The following is a 22,779-nucleotide window of genomic DNA, read 5'->3' on the forward strand; positions in this document are numbered from 1 at the left end:
ATTAATTAAAGTTTTTGTTCTTTGAAATGCGCCCACTTCCGTACTAAATTACTTCTAGGTGCAGAGGCATGCCATGGCATACATAACGACGCAAATATATTGCAACAGTACATTAAGAAAACACTTCTGAGGCATAGGTACACGTCTTATGAAAAGTAGAGCGAGGCATAACTGATAGAAATTTTAAGGAAGGAAGATAGAAGGGGGAGAAGCTAGCAAGAAGCTTGGTACAAATGAGTTTTGAGTCGGTTCGCAGCAGTCATGAATAGGGTTAACTGAGAAAAACAGAAGAAAGTGGTAGTTGGAATGCTGGAGTTAATTTCTGTGACTGGTAATACATCCAATCCGCTTTCCGTTGCATCACTTTTTTCCCCCTCACTGCACCACTACCGATGGGGACCAAACATACACAAATCAGTCTTAGGCCTGCTCTAATGGGTGCAGCCAAGCCCAGACTGCTAGGGAAGGTGCCATCTCAACAGGATCCCAGCAATTTCACTTTTTTGGTGATGTTGGGCTTCATGAGTGGGGTACAGATTAAGTTATTTGGCAGAGTGAGCTGGGTATGATGTTTGCCAGCCCAAATTCTGGCATCAGTATGCTCCAGTAGATCATATTATAATGTTGACTACATACATTTTCAAGATTCCCACTGTCCTGTTTGCTGTAATTTCAGGAGTCCCTTGATGTCCAAGCAGAGACGCATGCCCTCTTTGTACTTCAGAATAACACAAGATACGACCATCTGGCTCAACAGCAAGATGAATGGAGGAGACGGTACGAAGAACAGCAAAAGAAGGTCGAGCAACTCCAGAACGAGCTGCTCAAAAAATCTCATGAACATGAAGTCTTTGCAGAGGGATGTAGGACAGAGAAAGATAAGTTTAAAGCACGGGTTCTGGAGATTAGTGCTCTGCTGCAGGAGAAGCCAAGTGACTTGGCAGGAAAGAGAAAAGTAGAATCACGGCCTTTAAGCCAGGGATTTGATCAGCTCCACTTTCTGGACATGCTGTCAGGACAGGTGCAGGCCATAAAAGAGAAACATGAGCAGACCGAGACCGAGAAGCAGTTGCTTCAAGAGGAAACCTTGAGTATGGTCAAAAGGGAGACTTTAGAAGAAAATCTGCAGGAACTTGAGAAAAGGCATCAAGCGGAAATTGAGCGACTCCAGGACCAAGTCAATGCTGCCTCCGAAGAGAAAGGGAGTGCTCTGAAAAGGGTGGCTGAAATCGAAGGACACTTGGACAACATGAGGTCTGTCCTCTCCCAGTTTGAGAGCAGGAAAAGGGTCCAGAGCAGCATGTTGGAAGACCTTAATGAACAAGTCTTTGAAATGACTAGCGAGAATGAAAGGCTGAAGGGACTGGTGAAGATTTTAGAGAAGCGCCTTGAGGCAGAGGAGAAGATGGGAATTCGGGAGCGAGCTTTATCCAATAAATGCAAGAATGCTCAGAATGTCTTAGACAGCACCATTAGGGAAGTGAGGCAGCTTCTGTTCCAGACAACAATGGAAGGCACCAACATACAAAAAGGAAAACAAGCCATTTCAGTTGAAAGCAAATATCGAAGGAAGGAGTTGGGAGACTTGCTACAGAACAATGTACAGCAAGGTTTAGAACCTTCTCAGGCCTTGGACAGATGTGAACAATCTTGGAAGAAGACAGTAAGAAGCCTTGAAAACATGCTAACTAACCTGGAGAAAAACAACCGTGGTCTGCTGGACAGTCCCACACCGCTCCAGAGAGCAATTGCACCTTTAGACAATGAAGGATACCAAGGAGATTATGAGGATGCCGTATTTTTAAATGGCTCCGCCTCTGTGCACCAGGGAGAGGTTCTATCCTTTCAAGGTAAGAGACTCCAACAAGAGAAAGTCAGCGCAGAAGGGCATCAAGTTTCAGATTGTACCAACGGGCATAAAGACTTCTTTGTAGGCAATAACTGTCAAGAAGCACAGGAGGCATTTAGCAGGGTGGTAGAATTAGAAAAAGAAGTCTCTGTTCTCACACTGGAGAATGCAGGACTACTGAAGGAATTGAATGATGCAGGAGAAGAAAAAGTAAAGCTGCAGGAAGAGCTCACGGTTCTGCAGAAAAGTCTGCTGACTGAATATGTTTCCGTGCAGGATGTGCAAGGAAAGGTGGGAGAACTTGAGCAGAATTTCTTGCTGTTAACGGATGAGTTGTCCACTGAACAAGAGCGAACCAAGAAGCTGAAGATGCAACTGGATTCCCAAATAAGCGAGATGCACCAGCTCAAGGACAGCTTTCCTCCAGAAATTATTCAAGAAGAAAAAAACAAGGATGGCAAGATCTTCAGCACAGATATTTTGGAGGAGTTGTTCTGGAATGTGGGGACTCTTGTTAGGAAACATAGGGAGGCTCAGCAGAAAGTGTTAAAACTGGAGCAGGAAAACTATACTCTACAGCAGGATCAAACTCAATTCATTTCGATTGCTGACCACAATGAGAAGCTAACCTCGTTGACTCTCAAGATAGATCAACAAGCTGCTGAAATTTCAGAGTTTCAGAAGAAACTGTCCAGTGCAGTAAAGGCTGCTGAAGACCTCTCTGCAATGACCCACAAGATCACAGAACAGGCCGCTGAGATCGAAGGGCTGCAGCAGAAGCTGTCTGATGCAATTGGGGTAATCGAGGATCTCACATCAATGACTCACAGAATCGATTCTCAAGGAACAGAAATTGAGGAGCTTGAAAAGAAACTCTCAAGTGCGACGAAGACTGTTGAAGATGTCGCTTTAATGCAAAACAAAATGGATCAGCAAGTTATGGAGATTCAGGAACTCAAATATAAATTATCGAGAGCAAATAAGGCTGTTGAAGGCTTTAGTGCAATGACTGTAAAGGTGGACGCACAAACCACACTGATCAGGGAGCTTGAGGAGAAGATCTACAGTGCTGCTAAAGCTGTTCAAGATCTTATCTCAACAAACCAAAAACTAGAAAGCCAAGCAATAGAGATCCAGAAGCTTAACTTTAAGCTGGCCTGTGCATCCAAGGCAGTTGAAGACTTCAATTCATTAAGGCACAAAACTGAGAGCCAGACCAGAGAAATTCAAGAGCTTAAGGCGAAACTCCTTAGTGCAACAAAAGCTGCCGAAGACCTCACCTCGAAGACTCACAAAATGGATGAGCAGGCCCTAGAGATCCAGGACCTTAAAAATAAACTGTTCAATGCAACAAAGGCCATTGAAGACTCTAATTCAATGACTGTTCAACTAGAGGCTCAAAACACACATATTCAGGAGCTTGAGCTAAAACTTTCCAGTGCACTCAGGACTGCTGAAGAGTTGGCCACCATGGCTAACAAGGTAGATGCACAAGCTACCGAGAATGAGGAACTTCGGCATAGATTGTCCAGGGCAAACAAGGAAGTTGAAAATCTGCAGAAAGAGCTCCTAGCCAAGAACACTAACTCAGTCAGCAAAGATGAGCATATGCAATTTGTTTCTGATTACGAGAAACGTCTTACAAGTGCGAAGGAAGAGTTGGAGTCTGGGAAGGTTATGTTGGCTGACAAGTGTCATGAGATCACAACTTTGAGGCAAAAGCTTGATCATGCAAGTATTGAAGCACAAGAGATGAAGTCCCGGGAAGAATGCTATCTCCAGAATCATGAACAAGTCAAAAGCTCTTTGGAATTCCAGATCCTGGCTCTGAAGGAAGAATTAAAAGTCATGTTGGAGAAGCTCAACAAGGCCTCTGCACAAGCTTCCTCCTGGCAAACCAAGGCCACAGCCCAAGTTGAGACAAATGCAAATCACGTCAGCAAAATAATCAAGCTGGAAGAAGAAGCTGTAGAGCATTTGGTGAAGTCTGAGTCATCACAAGATAATATACGTCATCTCCTCGGAAAGGTTTCAGAGCTCTCCTGCATGTGTGACAACAAAGAGAAAAAGGTAGGCCCCATTTTCTTTTTTTGTTTTGTTTTGCTGCAATCCTCTGAAAACTCCAACATGTGCCTTATCAGGAGGCCTTTTATTTTGGAAAAGGCTCCGACGATTGTGTTCTGTACGTCCATGTTACTTTTGTCAGACATCCTCTTTTTAAGGGGCATGATGAATAGGCTTGCCCATATGTAACCCGCTTATTTTTCCATGCATAATGTCTTTTAGGGTAATCTTTTACAGATCTGCACTCTTTAGAAGCACACTTTTAGAGCAGATATCCTCTCGTCATTACTGGAAGTCCACCTTTAATTATAACTGTGGCCCTAACCTCTGTAGTCGTATCTTTGACTAAAATGGCCATCTTATTACCTGGTAGGGCACAGAGGATATTACAGCTGAGTTTGAAAAGTGTCTTGTGCTGCCTTTAATTGATACAGGATGCCCTTCTTAGAGCTCAGCATCATGGCCAGGTGCCGATTGCATTTAATGGCTTAAAGACATCCTTGATGGATGGGGCTCATGAAAATATATTGGCAGTATATTCTTTTAAATGAAAAGCTTATGGCGGCTTTATTAGTGTCTGTCAATCTTTAGGAAGCAGATCTCAACAAGAAAGGAATGTAGTCTAGACTGCATCATAAAATATTTATCAACTTTTTAAAGTTTCAGACCCTAATACAAAGTGGAGTGTGTGTAACAGATTACCTGGTTGTTGTCTTTTCAGGACAATGGGGTTAGGTAAATTGAGTAGAGGTTCCGGATTTGCCAAGACAATTCCAGTTTTTATACATCTGTCCAGTTGTTCTGTCAATTAACTATATATATCCCAGTTTTAAGAAGGTGGATTGGATGAGTATGATCCCTAAACAAGAAAAATCTTGCATGCTTCCTCTTCCACCTCCCACCTCTTGCAACATCACTAATCAGCTTGTCAGAGAAGTTTTATAAACAAATCGGGAAACCCGATGGAGGCAACTGTGTAAATTCAAGATTACAAAAATGTCGCTTGAAACTGGAAACTTTGGACTAAAATAAGGGTGTCACAAATGTGATTTTGTTATGCCAATATTCTGAAACAGGGATGCAGACTGGAAGTGAAAGCTTTTCTGTGTGCTTGTATTTTGGTCCTATTGGATCTTACACTCATTGGAAGGCAACATGGGACTGACGACTGTCACTCTACTGTAATGGGAAAACATGGGTGTTATATGACGAAAACGCAGGATCTCAGTTCCGGGAGTAAAAATGTGGGCTTTATATAGAGGTCACCAGGACGTGCTTCTATATGACCTTGCCAGTGCAAGTACTCCGGGACTCTGAGAGCTGTTGGGAATAGTGCCCTTGTGACAGTGGCCTGCTTTAGCAGACCTTCCTCTATTAGAGGATTATCAATACAAAGAACCCTCTACTGCATTAGATGGCCTGGGAGTTAACAGTTTTAGTGGACAGCTCTTATTATCTGATACAAATAGTAGATGCAAGATTTCCACCTAGTAAGTACTTTTAGGAAAGACGTAAGTTGCATCATGAGTGATATGAGATTCTTGGCGATGTAAACAATGGACATTGGATTGCATGAAGTAATTTGCACCGAGTATGAGCATGCATCTGTTAGATTTGACACTGAAGCATTGTCTTTTTTCAGGTAAAATATCCTTAATATGGGTATCTTAGTTTAAAACTGATGCTGTCCTTAGTTGTTGCTCTTTCTTTCCCCACCAGAACAATGTGTGGTCTACTAAATGTGCAGACAATTACCAAGGATAACAGGCTAGGCTAAATGGGACGGGCCTCTTGGGTTGGATAATGCTTATAGATCTAGATAAAGATATGTAATATATAGGTACCTCACAGTCATTGCATCGAGGGAAGTACATAGGAGCCTTTACATAACAAGTAAATGCTCAGTCTTTTACTTCACGGGTAAGTCATGTTTTTACCTATTTAAGTGGCCTAACGTTAACATTATACTTGTGTATATAAGTGTATAGGTCATTAAGTATGTGTATGGGAAAATAAATGTACAGATTTTTGATGTTGTCTTCAATTTGTCATAGGTATTTTAATTTAATTAAATAGAAAAGTTAACATTTTTAATATAGATAATGTAGATAATTAAGTTTAGGGTAATACGAAAATAGAAATGTGATTATTTCTAAATATGAATTTTAACATTTTAACATTTAAATACTTTAAATAAATATAGAGATCTAAGGTTATTAACTTTGCGATCAGTGCCAATTAGCGTTTTTATGGTACAGGGTAGGTTAGTGTTAATAGGTGCTAAGGGAGTTTTAAGGTTCAGAGAAAGGTAGTGTTGAGAGAATACTAAAGGGTTTTTAGGGTTCAGGGCAGGGTTTACCGGTGGTGAAGAGATTGTCGAGTTCAGGTAACGGCAGTGTTTAAGGGTAGTAAGATGTTTTTTAGGGTTCAGGGAACAGTAACGTTAAGGGTTAGTAAAGGTTTTTTAGGTTTCAGGGATGGGTAATGTTTAGGATTAGTAAGGAGTTTTTGGAGTTCAGGGAAACGTAGTAGGATGCTTTTATGGTTCAAGGATGGGTAGTTTCTAGTGATAGTAGGGAGTTTTAAGGCTAATGGTAAGGCAGTGTTAAAATGTTGAAAGGGGATTTTAGGTTTCTGGGCTACATAATTTAAAATGACAATATATGAAATAAAATAATCTTTCTATAAGAGTGGCTAGTTGGATAGATAGAATTAAATTTTAATCACATTGAATAAAATATTAGTATTGTTTCTTTAAATGTAATAATACATCAAATTAAAAATATATTTTCAATTAAAAAATATATAGATCAAGAAATAATACTTACCAACCTACCTGCGAAGTCAATGCACTCTCAACATACCGAACCGCAATGTAAATCTACTCTGGTTACCCTAAATCAGTGTAATGAGGTGTGATGTAAAGGTTTCCGAAAGTAGTAACTGTTTTATCTTTTTTGTCTTTAAAAACCAAAGCAGACACAAATATACAGGCTCACAACTCTTGAATAACCCAATATTTGTAGTGGCTTTTGAACGTTACCCAAGTCTGCCATTTTTGATGGTTCTCCCCATATAAAGCAACCTAATTAAGCAGTTTAAACTGTTTTTTAAATGTCTTTCAGATTTGCCAAATCAACCAAATTTGAATTTAGTTTTACCAGTATTATTATTGCAAAGATGCCTGTCTCACGGCCACCGGATTCTGTTCTTGTAGTTGTACAGATGTGTCCATGATCAATACCAAACTGTTATCTTACTTCTGTCTTTGGTGCCTCTCCAGGTTTATGGTTTTGAAAATTGGTGACCCTAGTTTAGGAATCAGAGTCCCAACAATAAAACCATCTACTACATATGCACTCTCCTGTCATGGTGCTGTCTAAGTTGCTTCTTTTTCAAAGTGGCAAGAGGTGATCGGTCTTGTGGTATTCGCTGTGTGTATTGTTATACTCCTGGGCCGTATAGTGGAAAGTGCCTCGGGGGCAGAACGGGCATGTGCTCCTGCTTTCCGCGCCCCCTGGGCACTTTGGTATTACGTAAAGGGGTAACGGCCCTTTCTGTAATACAGATAGCGTGGCACACATATAGAGCCAGCGCTATCACCAAAGGGTTTTCTCTCATTTGCATGGGGGTGTGGCCCCATGAAAATGAGGGAATCTCTTTGCGCCTGCACCATATTATAGACACAGAGGCAAATAAGCTGTCAAGAGGCGCACTATCAGTGCGCCCCTTGATGGCAGCACTCTGTAGGGGAGAAAAACGGTCATATGGACCCCACCAACATCCCAGTGCAGGCAGATATAGTCACTCACTGCACCCGCCTGCAAGGGGATCTCTTGTTCCTCTTAAAAGTGGAGACGTTTTGCCGCCTGCACAGTGACACTACGGTCCGGCTGCTTCAAAGCCCCTCCATTTTTCACCTGAACACGCTGCCCGCAGGGCAGCATGACTTTGCGGCAGCCCTGGGCGCAGGGCATTAAATGTAATAGGGCATACTTTCCATGTTTGCGCCCGGTGCACCTGTTTTAATGTGCGCCATTGCACAAAAAGTGAAAGGGCACCCTATGTATTAGCCTGGGTGCATGCTTGCCTTGTTCCAAGGTGTCCTTGAACACCACATTTTCCATTTCCAATGTACTCTAACAATTTCTATCCCAAGCTAACACAAACTTTGAGAGGTGTTAGAAGAAGCTGGCCTAGACAGGGTCTTCAAATTTTGGGATCCAAATAGAATGAGACCTCCACTTGCTGTACTTACAAACAGTTGTGAATTACTTGTATTAATATGGAGAACATGCTACCACGGTCTGTCTTTTCTATTGTTCCTAGATCGCTGAACTTCTAGCTGACTTGGAGAGGTTTTCAAAAGAGATGTTAGTACTACAAAGCAAGCATGATCAAGTGAAACTACAGCTAAAGGTAGGAAGCATTGCAAAGACACCTGTAATGTGAAGACACTTCTTTGGCACGTAAACAAGGGATGACGTATTTGCGCATGTATCTTAAGGATTGTTAATATAAAGGAAATGGAGGGCGGAGTATTCGAAGCAGCACAGGAAATCCAACGAACAAATGTTGCAATATTGAATGGTGCAGTATATACTATGAGGCTACATGGTATAGCACAATGTTAGTCCGTTCCACGGCCAGTGCCCTGCCACGCGTTTGGGTACAATTAGAGTAGCACTTTGACGCAGTGCTAGCACCTAGAAGTGGGTAGGGTTAGCTGGGAATAATGCTAAATGTGTATTTTTCCCAGAAATCAAGGGGTGTAACTGGGTGCGAGCAAGGTACTCAAGGGTGTACTGTATTACTCTGAAGTCGTAGCATGATTTTTCAGTGAAGCAAATCTTAGATGATCCTATAGGTAGCCAACATTCTTTAGATAAGATGTACCTTGGGAGCAGCAAATGCCTGGGAGGTGGCAAGGTACAAAGTGCTTTATATATTCAAAAAGCAAGGTTTCACAGAGTTTGAGCATGCTTGTGCAAGTTCACATCTTATTTTCATTAGGAACCTTCTTGGAAACCAGCCCATATAGCCTTTTAGAAGTAACAGGAAGGCAGAAGTGTGGAACATAAGAAAAGTACCCGCATGGACATGTGATGCATGGAAACATACAGCATAGGGCCTGAAATCTTCTTGATCAAGAAGGTCCTTGAATAGACAGGTTATTGCTCAAATTCAAACTGTGGGACCTGGGATTGAGTGGGCAATTCATTATGCAGTACAAGAGATTTAGTCGTGAGCTCCGCAGTCTTTTCAGTGCCGCTGCAGCCCCTTACACACCGATTCCTGTTGCGTAGAAAGCAAAGACCTAGAGAGGTTGAGCAGTTTTCAAGAAAAAGATCCTTTGTGGACCCAGGTATAAATGTCGAGCGTGCCCAAAACAGGAGTAAGTAGAATGCATTAAATGCTGTGACTGTGCGAAAGAAACAAACTGCAAGCATCCGATACAAATAATCGAAGATATAGAAAAGCAGGGACGCAACCTTTTCAGGTGAATCCAGTGGAAAACAAGCTCAACTGCTGTACTACAAACTATTTAGTTGCCCAACTTGTGTGCAGCATCTTTGATTAGCGAATATTTTGAAAATCTTTGAAAACTTCCTATATTCAGAATAGACAGTGCCCAGCATTTTTCTCTAAATAAGTCTACACCACGGACAAGTATTCGAGACTGGGCGTAGACCTAGGCCAAAGTGATGCATCACATCGTGCTCTTCTTGAGGGCTGGACTCTGAGTAGGTCTCTGTGCACCAACATAAAACAGACTATCACAAGACATCAATCTGCTTACTTTCTATTACTGGCCTTCATTAAAATAAATGTGTGCTACAAACACTTCCCCGTCCACGTGATCTGGTGTAACTCCTTCGGTTGGGAGCTACAAGGTTGCACCTGCACCCAAAGGTCACAGTGTCTGAGCTTTCAGACTCCAACTCTCATTGCCGAGTCGGTCAGTTTCTTATTAATAGACACATGGCGAATGGACATTTGGCATATTAACATACAAGTACCGCTCATCACCTGAGTGAGACAGCCAGCCTGCAAGGCAACAGAGCGATGAAGGATTGTCTCAAAAAACGCATTTATTCCATGTTGCCACAGAAGAGTTTTCCGCAACTGTGCCATCAAAGAAGTGGCCCCTGCTAGATCAGCGACATCCTCTAGGAAAAAAACGCCAGCCCCTTGGTTCTCTATGGAACTACGGGCAGGAGCCCTCCAGTTTTTTTATCTTTATATTTTTCTATGTGGGAGTCGGGGCAGGGCTGGGCTCTGTGACGCCAGAGCAGGGGAGGAGTGGTTTGCACTTCTCTAAGTGCACATGACGGTTTGAACGGCCCTCTAGGGCCGGCCAAACTGTCATGGGCACTTGGGATGTTATCCATTTGGCTGTGTTGCACAGCCCTGTTAAGAACATGTCCAGGCTCCCAGGCACTGCATGAGCGTCCAAACAGGATGCTCAGACCAATCACGACGCTGCAGGAGCAGCGTTGTGATTGGTTGAGAGCGTCTGGATGCCTGGGTGCTTCCAGCAGATGGAATAGAGGCGTGCGAGAAAGGCGTACGTCGCGGTGTTGAAAGTACTTTTTTTTTTATATATATTCCCCCCCCCACCCGTTTCGAGGCATTTGCCACTGGACAGTTCAGACTATTTCAGGCACCCAAGGCTATAAGAATGGCTTGGGCGGCAGGTAATAGTCATTTTTAATGTATATTAAGTTAATAATTAACTCTTGTTGTTGTCCTCTCTAAATTAGACAGACAGCGCCACCTTGTGGCACACAATCACAAGTGCCGGTGTTGACAATTAAGTGCTGCTCAAATTAAGCACTGACATAGCCCATTTTGTCAGATAACACAAATTATATAACACAAAACCCAGCCTCCTCTGTCATCTTCTCCACACAAATTCCCTGGGTTTCTCGTGAAGCTGCAGACTAGTTGTTCTTCTTGAGAACTGAGGAAGTAGGTTCTGCAAGCACTGTACTAGAAAGGGTGATATTGACTCCAACAGAGGACTTGAATGTCCCCATGCATGTGAGTTAACTACCTTTGATGTTCTATTCAAATGTGAAAGAAACCATATGTACTGTTGCCCCATCTGTGATATGTAAAGGTTGTTGATTGGTGGTAAAGGGGCGCTCTACATGTATATAGATGAATGTTGTGAATCTATACCCCATATTGGTCCTGAATGGGCAGTCTGAGGATTCTAAACTAGTCCTGGAAGACGGTCTGGATGAATGCCAGATAAGGCTCACAAGTTGAAAGGCTGAGTTTTCTAAATCTGTGGAAGATTCTGAGTACTAATCAGTTGGTGCAAGTATTTAAAGCTTGACAGATTACGTCATCCTGTACATAATGTTTCTGAGTTGTGATAAGGGGTGATTTTGAATGAGGGCGTCGCTTCAAGTTAAGCTTCTGGGACAATGGAAGGTAATTGTCATCTTATGTGAAGGTGGCTGACGGCCTCTTCATTGGCTGCGCCATCAGATAGCGCTCTACATCCCAGTGCCTGGATACCCAACCAGGCGATGAGCAGCGCTTAATGAATCTACTTACCCTAGCATGCTGGGAGCTCATGCGTAATCTCTCAGAGGTACATTGATGTCCGACAATGGATCAACATGACAACCGTCTGGTTGTCCAGCAGATGTTGCCTGAAGCAGGTCTATCCACATGTTGAGTGCAGGGGGTGCTTAGTCGACCCTTAAGCTCCTGTGTGTGCTCTTCAGGTATACTTGTGTCGGGAGCCTTGTTGGGCTGCTGCCTTCACGGTTACTATTTCCAGCTGTTGTGCACTTTATCCAATATGCAGATTTCTTCACATCCAACATGAGGAATCTTTGTAGCCTCCGAAGGCGGGTTATTTCTCAGAGTCCTTTTTCATACAACCACGAAGCATCATGATCCTGACTTCTAAATGCCATCAATGAGGACATGAACCAGGCCAGTTGCTGTGCAGGTCCACAGGCTATGGATTAAAGAGAAAGATTCCTAAAGAGTCCTCGAACCCTGCACATATGCACACGGTTGAGCCTACAATGCGCGTGTTACCAAATATGAACAAGCACTAATACAATTCGCAAAAAAGAAATGTTGATAAATACAGGCCAAAATGTAAAAAAAAAATGGGTGCCATTACACTGGTATCCCTAATAATAATTACGATCCCAGTATAGCCTGTGTCGCTACAATTTGCTTCTCCACTGTTGGTCTGTCTCAGTCGGACGTTTTTTGATACTGAACTGTATGTTTTCAGGAACCCTTGTTGTGCAGGGCCGGCTCAGTTCAGTTCATGAAGCTTTATTCGGTTCATAATAAAAATGACCATAAAAGCACAGCAGACAGGCAACAAAATTAATGAAAATGCAAACATGATTAAAAACTCATACTTTTTCTAAAAGCCATAGATTTACATATAAAACTGGAGGTATAAAAACATATGTCGGGGTAGTCCGAATTGTACAGCAAACACATAGCATCCTCCACATTTAAAACTCCATACTTAAGGAATATTGGTTTTAAAAAGGAGATCCTAACATTCTGAAATAGGGAGCAAATGAGCATAAAGTGCATTGTGCTTTGCTTAGAATGTCCATCACAGGGACAAGGGCCCACCGGGGGCTTTTTAGGATGTGGGAAGGCCACTAATACATGAGCAATGCCAACTCTTAATCTAGTCAATACAAACCTATGTGTTGGCCTGGTTACTACTTTCAAGTAATGCTGAAATCCCTCGACAACAATATATTTATTGTAAATTTTAACGGTAACGAGGGAGTTGGTTATTACTGAACGTTTATGCGCTTAATATGACATAAAGGTATTTTTAGGTCCTGTTTAGCAAGACCTCTAGGGGAACAGTTTTCTAACAACAAATTAATGTCAAGGATACTGTTGTAACAATCTACCACATATTTAAGCCACGGTATCTGCATACAATTGTCTAATCCAAGACAGTCCCTGATTACAAGTTGATTAAACTCAGTCTCTTCCTTAAGCCAAATTGCTCGGTAAAGCAATAGAGGCCTAAGTGAGGCGAGCTCGGTCAGGTGAAGAACCCCAGCCTCTCTATGGATCAACTCTGTTGGGGCAGATTTAGGGAGGCACAATAATTTCTTAAGAAAGTTGTTTTCTTCTATCTGTAAACAATCAGTATTACAGTAACCCCAAAGTCCCGCCCCATAAAGGGCAGTGGATACACTACGTGCCTTGTAGATTTCCAGCATATCCTTGATTCGCCTATCCCCCAACTTAGATGCAAATTTAAAAATGCCATAAGAGCTTTTGCTCATTTTAGTTCGAACATTCGTTAGTTCATGCCCCCACCTACCATCACTAGTAAAAGTTACCCCCAGGTAGCAAAAACTATTCACATGCTGCACTTTAACCCCTTCTATAAAAAAGGAGTGGTTTCTGCCCGATTTAATCCCACAGGTCATCGTATGGGTTTTATTCTTATTAATCAACAGTCTCCTGCTCCCAATAAATTCAGTGAACTTGTCCATCAGACACTGTAGACCAACGGGTGTCCGTGATAGGAGCACCGCGTCGTCTGCATACAGCAGAACTGGGACGCTATCCCCTGCAACCTGTGGAGCATCAGCCTTGATGGTTTTCAAGGCGACTTCAACCCCATTAACAAAAAGGGTAAATAAAAGGGGCACAAGGACGCAACGCTGCCTAATTCCCCGTTTCACATTAAAATTACTAGTACATTCCCCACTAACACCATTCCGAACACATGTTTGCAGCTTGCCGTATAGTCTGGCGAGAAAGAAGATAATTTCTTTCGGGGCACCCATGTCAAGCAAAACTGACCAAAGAAGTGAATGATTAACTAAATCAAAAGCCACTGCTAAGGTCAGCAAAGCAAAGATAGATGTTACCGGGTTTGGCTCTGGTGTACTTGCCTATAAACAATTCTAGATTCAGGCACTGATCTAAGGTCCCTCTTCCCTTCCTGAATCCATATTGTGAATTTGCAAGGATCCCATTCTCATCTGCCCACTCCTCTAATCTGAGAAGCAGAACTCTGCTCATAATTTTTACAGATGAGTCTAGCAGGCTAATGGGCCGGTAGTTACTTGCCAGCGCTTTGTCCCCCTTTTTATAGATTGGGACTATAATGGAGTCGCCCCATGTAGGTGGGATCATGGTAGTTACTGCAGCGTTGAGTACCAAGGTAAGTATTGGTCCCCAAAGCTGTGGTTGAGCCCTATAAACATCTATCGGGACTCCATCTGGCCCCTGGGCCTTACCCCCTTACTATTTTTAATGCCATTCTCCACCTCTCCCAACGAAATATCTAGAGGCACTACAGGCCAGGTCCTATGTTCATTGGGCATCATGGTATTGTCACGGAAAATCGCGGAGAAATGGTTCACCCAATCCTCGCTGCCCACATTAGAGGAAAGATGAGGGATTTTGTCATCTTGGAGGAAAGGGGAATTAACAGTGGACCAAAACAGGCGACTATCGGCAGTTTCTGCTGCCTGGGTAAGATGATCCCATGCATCCTGCTGTAATTCCTTCTTTCTTTTGGATAGCGCCTTTTTATAATCGAATCTTAAAAGTTTGACTCTGTCCTTGTCCCTTGGGGTAACGGCCAGAGCTTGTTTAAGTTGTGAGAGCAGGGACGTACAGGCATGGTCAAACCATCCAATCCCTTTCCCTCCTCTGCCTACTTTTTTCCCCAAAAAGATATTATTAATGAAAGTATTGATGTTGAAACAATGAGTCATAACCTGTGCAGACGGGCATCCTAGACATAAAATAATGTCAATGTCCATCTTGCATTTATTTATGATTAAGGCTTCCACTATGGCCGAATTTTCCCCTTTCCATCTCAGCCTAACCCCATTAAGCCTATGTAGCTCTATATTTGCCAATACTCTAGTGGGCGGTTCAGTTCTAACCATCCATGTAGTTCAGGTTTCAGGTTTTAAAGTCTTTATTTCGATTTTTAACAAATCATAAAAGACACATATAAATACAAAAGAATATAACTCGATCAATTCAATTTAAACACCCAAAAAACAATACTATAGAAGAAATTTAAACACTAACAAAAAAAGTACAAAAATAAGTATACAAATAAGAATAAAGAACATTTCATGACAAATTGGTAAAACAGATAAAACAGGATTAAATTGCAATTAATGAATAAAGAAACCTGAATAATTTTGTATGAGAATAAATAAATGTACATTAAAAAGTCAACATTACATTTCAAAATTACAGTTCAAAATCATTGTTCAAAATCATTGTGGACGGATCCTTATTATGGCAAAAAAAGGGAAAGAAACAAGGGATACAAATGATGAAACAAAGTCGTGAAATGATTATCAGATACATAATCAAACAGATTATGGCCATTTGCGAATCACCTTTGTACTTGGTGCTAGGGCATGCTGGTTTTTAGTCTTAGGAGCCAAGCCCATCCCAAATACTTTGCCAAAGTTACCACAAAGAGTTCTGAGGAGTTGGTCCTAAGCACCCATATGGCCTCCATTGCTGTTTTAAATGGTAATTTTTGTAACAAAGGTTTTAACCATTTCTTTCGGGGTGCGCCATACCTTGGGCAGGCAAAAAGGAAGTGACCTTCAGATTCAATATGACCTGGGCAACATGTACAGTAGGGCGATATCCCTGTAGACCGTTTGTTTAGAAAGGTGTTTAAGGGCAGAGCGCCCACCCTAAATTGATGGTACAACTTCTTATCTAACGGTCGAGATATAACATCCCAATATGGCTCTCTTAATAGGTCAAGTTTGAATGTTAAAAACCTGCCTGTAAGGCCATTTTTGTTGGAAAGCAAGACTCTTTTTAGGCGAGTTGTAGCCCAATATAATGATTTGAACTCATCTTTAGGTGGGAAAACATTAGATTGCGGGGATGTCCAGAGATGTTCTAAACCCATATCTTTAAGGATTGATTTAACAGCAGAAAGCCAGGGTATTTTCCCTGAACCCCTAATAGACCTGACTTCCGACAATTCTTTTGCAAAAAGGGATAGATCTGGGGATGTCCATATCCGTCTCCACAATGCCACTAACCTAAATCTTGCCATCTCATTAATAGGTGGAGAACCAAGGTCCAAACAGAGGGGGATCAAGGGTGTGGACTGTGGGAGGCCTACAAGATTTCGAAGGCATCTACATTGAGTTTTAAACAGGTTAAGCAAGTCCATGTGGCCCCACAGATCCGCGCCATATAAGATGGCTGTAGAGATTTTAACATCATAGATCTTAAGGGCCGGTAGGACCCGTTTTGTAATTGATTCCTTCTGCTCTTTAACAAGACAGCCAGTCAGCCTAGCAAGTTTAAGATGTTGCATATTGATCTGGTCTTTCCATCTTAAACGGCTATCGAGGGTAACCCCTAAATAGGTCATGGTGTCGACCTGTTCGAGGTTTACTCCGTTCAACTTTACTGAGCTTCGGACTGAATGGTTTTTTGTAAAAACCATAAATTTTGTTTTCCCCACATTAACTACCAAATTATTGATGGCACAGTACTCCTCAAAGCGGTCGAGAGCCCGCTGGAGTCCACTGCGTGTTTTTGAGAGGATTAAAGTGTCATCTGCGAAGATGAGTAAAGGGTACCTCATCCCCGCCAGCATTGGTGCATCAGTGGGGGTATCCATGAAAAATTTTACAACTTGGTCGATAAAAAGGAGGAAGAGGGTGGGGGCCAGGACACACCCCTGGCGGACACCTCGAGTTACGGGGAATGTTTCCGTCACTTGTCCCTGACCCCCCCACCTCACCCTCGCAAAGTTGTCCTCATGGAATCTTACAATAAGGTCCAATAATTCTAGCGGGCACCCCAGATTTTTCAGCACACCCCATAGCCTGTCCCTAGGCACTAGGTCGAAGGCGGACTTCAGATCGATGAATGCAGCATAGATGGTGCCACCACCCAACCAAACCTCCTTCCAATAGATCAGGCAGAATCTAAAAACCTGATCTATGGTGCTCATTCCCGATCTGAAGCCCGCCTGCATAGGTGACAGAATGTTCTCAGTTTCCATCCATCCCTGTACCCGTCCTAGGACCATGCGTGCCACTATCTTTTGAATCGAATCGATCAAACTGATAGGGCGGTATTTGCCCGGAATTGATTTATCACCCTTTTTATAAATTGGGACAATTTCGGCCCCTTTCCATGATTTAGGAACTGTAGCTCCAAGGGCCAAAGTGTTAGCTATCCTGGTAATATACGGGAGCCACAAAGTAGGATTAGACTTAAACAGGTCTGCCGGAATCAGATCCATACCGGGGGCTTTGCCTCGGAGAGTAAATGCCAGCGCCAACTCAACCTCAGCAACTGTAAAGGTGAGTTTTTCACCTTTTGGGGCCTGCAGGGGTGCATTGCCCAAGGGATTTATAGCCTCATCATCACCAGCTCTAAATTGTGCCGAATAGAATGAAACCCAATCCTCAATGGGCACATTATTTCCCGGGGTTGAAAGGCCTACGTTTTTACCCCATTTAACCAAATCCCAAAACCTTTTCTGGTTGTTAGTGGACGATGCCTCCAAAAGGTCTGTCCAAAAACCATCCTCCCACTCCCGTTTAGCTTTACTAAGGGTTTTTTTGTAGTGGAGCCTTGCAGCTCTCACTCCAGCCATATCCCGAGATTTAATGGCTGAAATGAGAGCTGCATGCGCCTCCCTACATCTCTTGTTATACCATTTTTGGGGCAAAGGATTAGCTTTAGTGGTAGCACTCCCACATGGCTTGGATAGGAGAGTTTTTAGGCGATCAAAACAATTAATATGGACACCCATCACATTATTGGCTAATCCAATATCCACCCCCAACAAATCTATTTGCGTCATTTCATTAAGCGCATCCTCCACCACAGCATTAATATTGTCTAGTAAACACTCATCTTCCAAAACCCGTGACCACTTCAATCTCCTCCTGTCATTGGTAAGTTGGGCGTCCCCTGTATAGGTGGCAGATGGCTCCTCGTGTCTATTTAGACCCGGTGTCTTCAGCGATAGAGATAGTGGATTATGGTCACTTTCCGGGCGCTCTAATACTACCATGTCTATTAGCAAAGACCAATGTTCCATGTTCAGTAAGATATAGTCAATGCGGCTCTGCCTCTGCCCATTGTCAAAAGTACAATTTCCCTTCACATCCGAAGCAGAGCGGCCATTACATGCACGGAACCCATTTTGTAAACAAAAAGCCATCCAGGAAACTGCAGCCTCTGTTGCTTTAGCCCTCTTCTCCACTTGTAAATCCGGGATACCCCATACCGAATCGTCTGCCATAATCCAGGTATCTCCCATATCTAGCACAGGTTCTATAGTACAATTTAGATCACCAGCAAGAATGGTAGTAATGCCTCTGTCCATTTTCATAACCATATGATCAACAAGGTTCAGCAGGGGTGAGCTTCGACCGCCAGACAGACCTCTAGCATAAATATTAACAATGTTCATGATTTGCTTGTTCCCTTTATTTATTATGATGGAGAGGAGATCCTGACTCTCCACCGGGAATTCCATTGGATAAAAACCCAAGGATTGTTTCACCCAGATCAACAAGCCACCAGCGGCCCGCCCTTTGCCTCCTTTTATTGCGGGTTTGAAGAAATTAATATAACCCAACTTATGAACAGGCTCCGTTGCCCATGTTTCCTGCAACAGGATGATATCATAATTGTCCATAAAGTTCGACCAATCAGTGGACACGAGGCGCGCCTTAATACCTGCTATGTTCCAGGACAAAATTTTCAAATGATCTTTCAAGTTGTCTGGCAACATAGGGTATAGGGGCTGTACAGGTCCATGAGACGCCCCTGTATCATCATTAACCACTAAATGCTTAACGCGATCTGCTGGGACTGTGATCTTGTCCTCGGTCAAGGACCCCTGAGTAGCTACATATGGTAAAGAGCTGGTTAACAAAGACATTTGACCTCCTTCCCCATCTACTCGATTGGTGATTTGGATTGGGCAGACCATATTTTGGTCAATGGGCTCTTTGGCTACTGCACTACCAATCAGAGACTCACTAGATGGGACATTGAGTCAGTCTATAGCTTCAAGGCCAGAGAGGGGACCAAAATGGTTGAAAAGGAAGGGACGCTGGCAGTCAAGCGGGGTTAATGCCAGGGGATGTCTTGCAGCAGGACCTTTACGAAACAGGGGATAAGACTGAAAGGGTATTTGCCTGCGCGGATAAAAATAGGATAGAGCTAAGGTTTGTACATCCCCCAGCCTAGCAAACCTGGGTTCTCGTTTAATAGCATCTACCACCCATGAATCTTTGAACGAGATGAGTATACAATCTCCTTCTAAATCTTTTACCTCCGGCCCCACCCAATCTACTCTCCTCACATATAGTATTTCCGTGGGGGTAGAGGGCGGTAACGGGCGATTTTTGTTCAACCAAAAAGTGACTTTATTGCGAAGGTCACTATAGGATTCCCTTGCACCCGGTTTTAAAGGTGCTACACCTGTCAGAACGATGGTGTGTAGGGCTGCTTCAGGTGGTAAATCAACACTGGGAATAATTGGTCTTTTACGCCCCCCCTCCCTATGGGTAGTGGAGGCGGTACGTGGGGCTCTTGAGGTACAAGGGGGTGGAAGATTTAAATTAGGTTGTGTGGGTGGTCCCATTGTTTGTCGCCCACCAGTATTTTGTTTAGCTGCTGGTTTCGATTGGGGCTTTGGTACCTGAATGTGAGTGCTAGCTCCTATTTTAGAAGAGGTAATAAGGGTGGTATTAATTTCTTGGCCCCTTTTAAGTATGGTACTATTCGTTCCTATGGTTTTATTAGGGAAATTATTACCCTTTTCCATATGGTTGTTACTGGTTACCTTACTGGATGCCTTGCCGGATACTGATGTGTTAATAATAGCGCCCGTATTATTTGGACCAAGTAATGTTTGAAGCATCGTATGGTTTGAATGGATCAAATCCTCCATACTATCAATTTTAGAGGCCATGAGCCTAGTCCGCTCCAGGACTGGTAAGAGTAATGTTTTAATCATGGCCTCCATTTTTGCCAACAAAACCTCGTCACTATTAAGGCACATAGGACAAGTACTTGAGGAGCCCAGAGCCAAAAGGGAGGGGCATAACATGTTATTAGGCACAGAGGGTATTAGTGGGTTTAAATGAGGCTCGGACCCCTGCCCCCCTACCTCTTGGACTTTATTTACTTTACTGGTTTTTAGGTCTCTTTCCCCTGACAATCTAGAATCCCGTTTTCTCTTTTTGGTATTGGGGCCGCGATTGGATATAGGGAGATTAACACTTTCGACAGGGTTGGACATGTTGGACTGATTGAGGAGAGGAGATCCAGAAAGCTGGCTAAAATCCTGCTCCTCACTAATCACGGAATCATTATCCTCCTCCCCGTCCCCCTGACTGTCTTGGGAAGCGTTTATACTATTCCTTTCTTCCGTGGTTTTATCTCTTGTTGGGCTGCCCCCAATGTTTTCTAAGTGGACTATTGCGTCTGTAAAGGTGGTATGGACACAATTGAAGGCAGCATGGGGTGCAGAGGGTGCAGGAGAGATAGATGTGGCTATAGCCCCCAGTGAGGATCGCTTTCCACTAATTAGGTCTAATGACAGTCTTTTCTCAACCATGGCGATTTCCTTTTCCAGAATACCAGTGGCCCGTGTTATAAAAGCGTCAAGGGGACCAGAAACGACACCCTTGGTGGTATTAATTTGGACAATACGTTCCTTCCCTGATCTTAATGGCATTTTCAATGGTCTTCCTAGCGTCCAGGGGGGGTGGGCCTAGGCCGGACTCTGCCGTACTCGAACGGCCTCAAACGGCCCGCTCTTTGCCCGGTCTTCGCCCCGGCCGTTGCCCCGCGCGCGTCCCGCGTGCGCGTTGCTATTGCTGCTTATCAGGCAAGAGGGTAAGCAGAAGGGGCGGGAAGAGGACCAGCTGCGGCCGATCAACGCCGCTGGGCACGCTGGTCCTCGCAGTCCCGCCTCAGTGCTTGCAGTCCTGTGGTGCGCTCCCTGAGATGGCGATGGTGCTCCTAGCACGTTCTGGACCGGGGCTGGATCCCCAACAACAACAAAGTCTCTCGCCTACGAGCGGCACCCGCGGAGCGGGGGGCGCGAGGCGTGGCGGCGAAGTGCCCGGAAAAGACGCTGTGCAAACAGGCAGGCGGAAGAGAGCACAGCACTCCCGCAGGGTCGACGATGAATCCCAGGCAGCACTCACACCGCGGTGGCTTTACGGTGGAAGGGGCGGGAAGAGGACCAGCTGCGGCCGATCAACGCCGCTGGGCACGCTGGTCCTCGCAGTCCCGCCTCAGTGCTTGCAGTCCTGTGGTGCGCTCCCTGAGATGGCGATGGTGCTCCTAGCACGTTCTGGACCGGGGCTGGATCCCCAACAACAACAAAGTCTCTCGCCTACGAGCGGCACCCGCGGAGCGGGGGCCGCGAGGCGTGGCGGCGAAGTGCCCGGAAAAGACGCTGTGCAAACAGGCAGGCGGAAGAGAGCACAGCACTCCCTCAGGGTCGACGATGAATCCCAGGCAGCACTCACACCGCGGTGGCTTTACGGTGGAAGGGGCGGGAAGAGGACCAGCTGCGGCCGATCAACGCCGCTGGGCACGCTGGTCCTCGCAGTCCCGCCTCAGTGCTTGCAGTCCTGTGGTGCGCTCCCTGAGATGGCGATGGTGCTCCTAGCACGTTCTGGACCGGGGCTGGATCCCCAACAACAACAAAGTCTCTCGCCTACAAGCGGCACCCGCGGAGCGGGGGCCGCGAGGCGTGGCGGCGAAGTGCCCGGAAAAGACGCTGTGCAAACAGGCAGGCGGAAGAGAGCACAGCACTCCCGCAGGAGTGTTATTATGTAGTTATTTGCAAGCTAACACAGTTATGGTCGCTCAGGGAGGATGTGTCCCTTACTTTAATTATGCAATGGGGTACCAAGCTGGATGAGACCATGATATGGTCGATAATGGATCCCACATTCCTTCCAGTAAAGGTGGGAATTGGACACTCACTTCCCTCCTGTTCGGAACTCAATAGCTCTAAATCATACGAAACCATAGTGCTATTGATTAACTCTCCATAAGCATTATGTGGAAAGTGGGACATACTCTCCCCGCTGTTAGTTAGGATCCCACAAACCCTGGAGGAGGATAGACTACAGACTTGTAAATTAAAATCCCCGCCCAAACAAAAGTAAAAGTGCATGTTGCTTTGCTTACCAGCTTCATTAGGGCACAGGATAACTCTTCTATCACTTTGTGCCGGGAATTAGTAAAAATGTTGTTGTAAAAATTAATTAAAAGCACATCGGTGCCATCCAGTAAACGTACCCACAGGATTTGTGAATGTGGTTCAATTAATAAATGTTTAATAATAGTCAACTTTACATCCACTGAAATGAGGATAAGGAGACCTCCCTTTGCCCTGCCATGGCTAGATTCAGAAGCATCTAAGCTGTAGCATGTGTACCCTTCAAGGCTAGGTTTATCAACACACCACGTCTCTTGCAGGCATAAAATATCATAGGACCTTACAATGCCCTCCCATTCCAATTTAAATGCCTTAGATGCCCATCCGGCAATATTCCAGCTGGCCATAGAAATCCCCACAGAATGGCAATTATTGGCGATACCAGGAGTATTATTGGTACAATTTCCCCTATTACTTTGGTCAACCACCGGCCCGCCCATGCAATTACCTGTAGCATTCGCCGAATCCCCAACAATCTCATTCGCACACTGAACTACTGTCCCACTTTCCAAATTGCCCGTGATGGCAGAAGGTAAATCCTCTCTCACCTCACTTATGTTATTCTTGTGGGTACTCCGAATAACATCCCTCCCGGTCCCAGGCCCCCACTGAT

General features: G+C 44.1%; 1 protein-coding gene across 3 annotated transcripts in view; it reads left to right on the forward strand.

Annotated features, from left to right (window-relative positions):
* Positions 1-22,779, forward strand: part of ANKRD35 (ankyrin repeat domain 35) — a 1,062,691-nt gene that overhangs the window by 1,002,401 nt on the left and 37,511 nt on the right. For all 3 annotated transcript variants that reach the window (XM_078670748.1, XM_078670749.1, XM_078670750.1), the window contains exons 10-11: positions 677-3,919; positions 8,243-8,332. In XM_078670748.1, the coding sequence (XP_078526874.1) occupies positions 677-3,919; positions 8,243-8,332 (3,333 nt within the window). The remainder of the gene's footprint in view (positions 1-676; positions 3,920-8,242; positions 8,333-22,779) is intronic.

The sequence above is a fragment of the Lissotriton helveticus genome, chromosome 12, assembly GCF_964261635.1.
Source record: "Lissotriton helveticus chromosome 12, aLisHel1.1, whole genome shotgun sequence".
In the NCBI taxonomy this organism is placed as follows: Eukaryota; Metazoa; Chordata; class Amphibia; order Caudata; family Salamandridae; genus Lissotriton; species Lissotriton helveticus.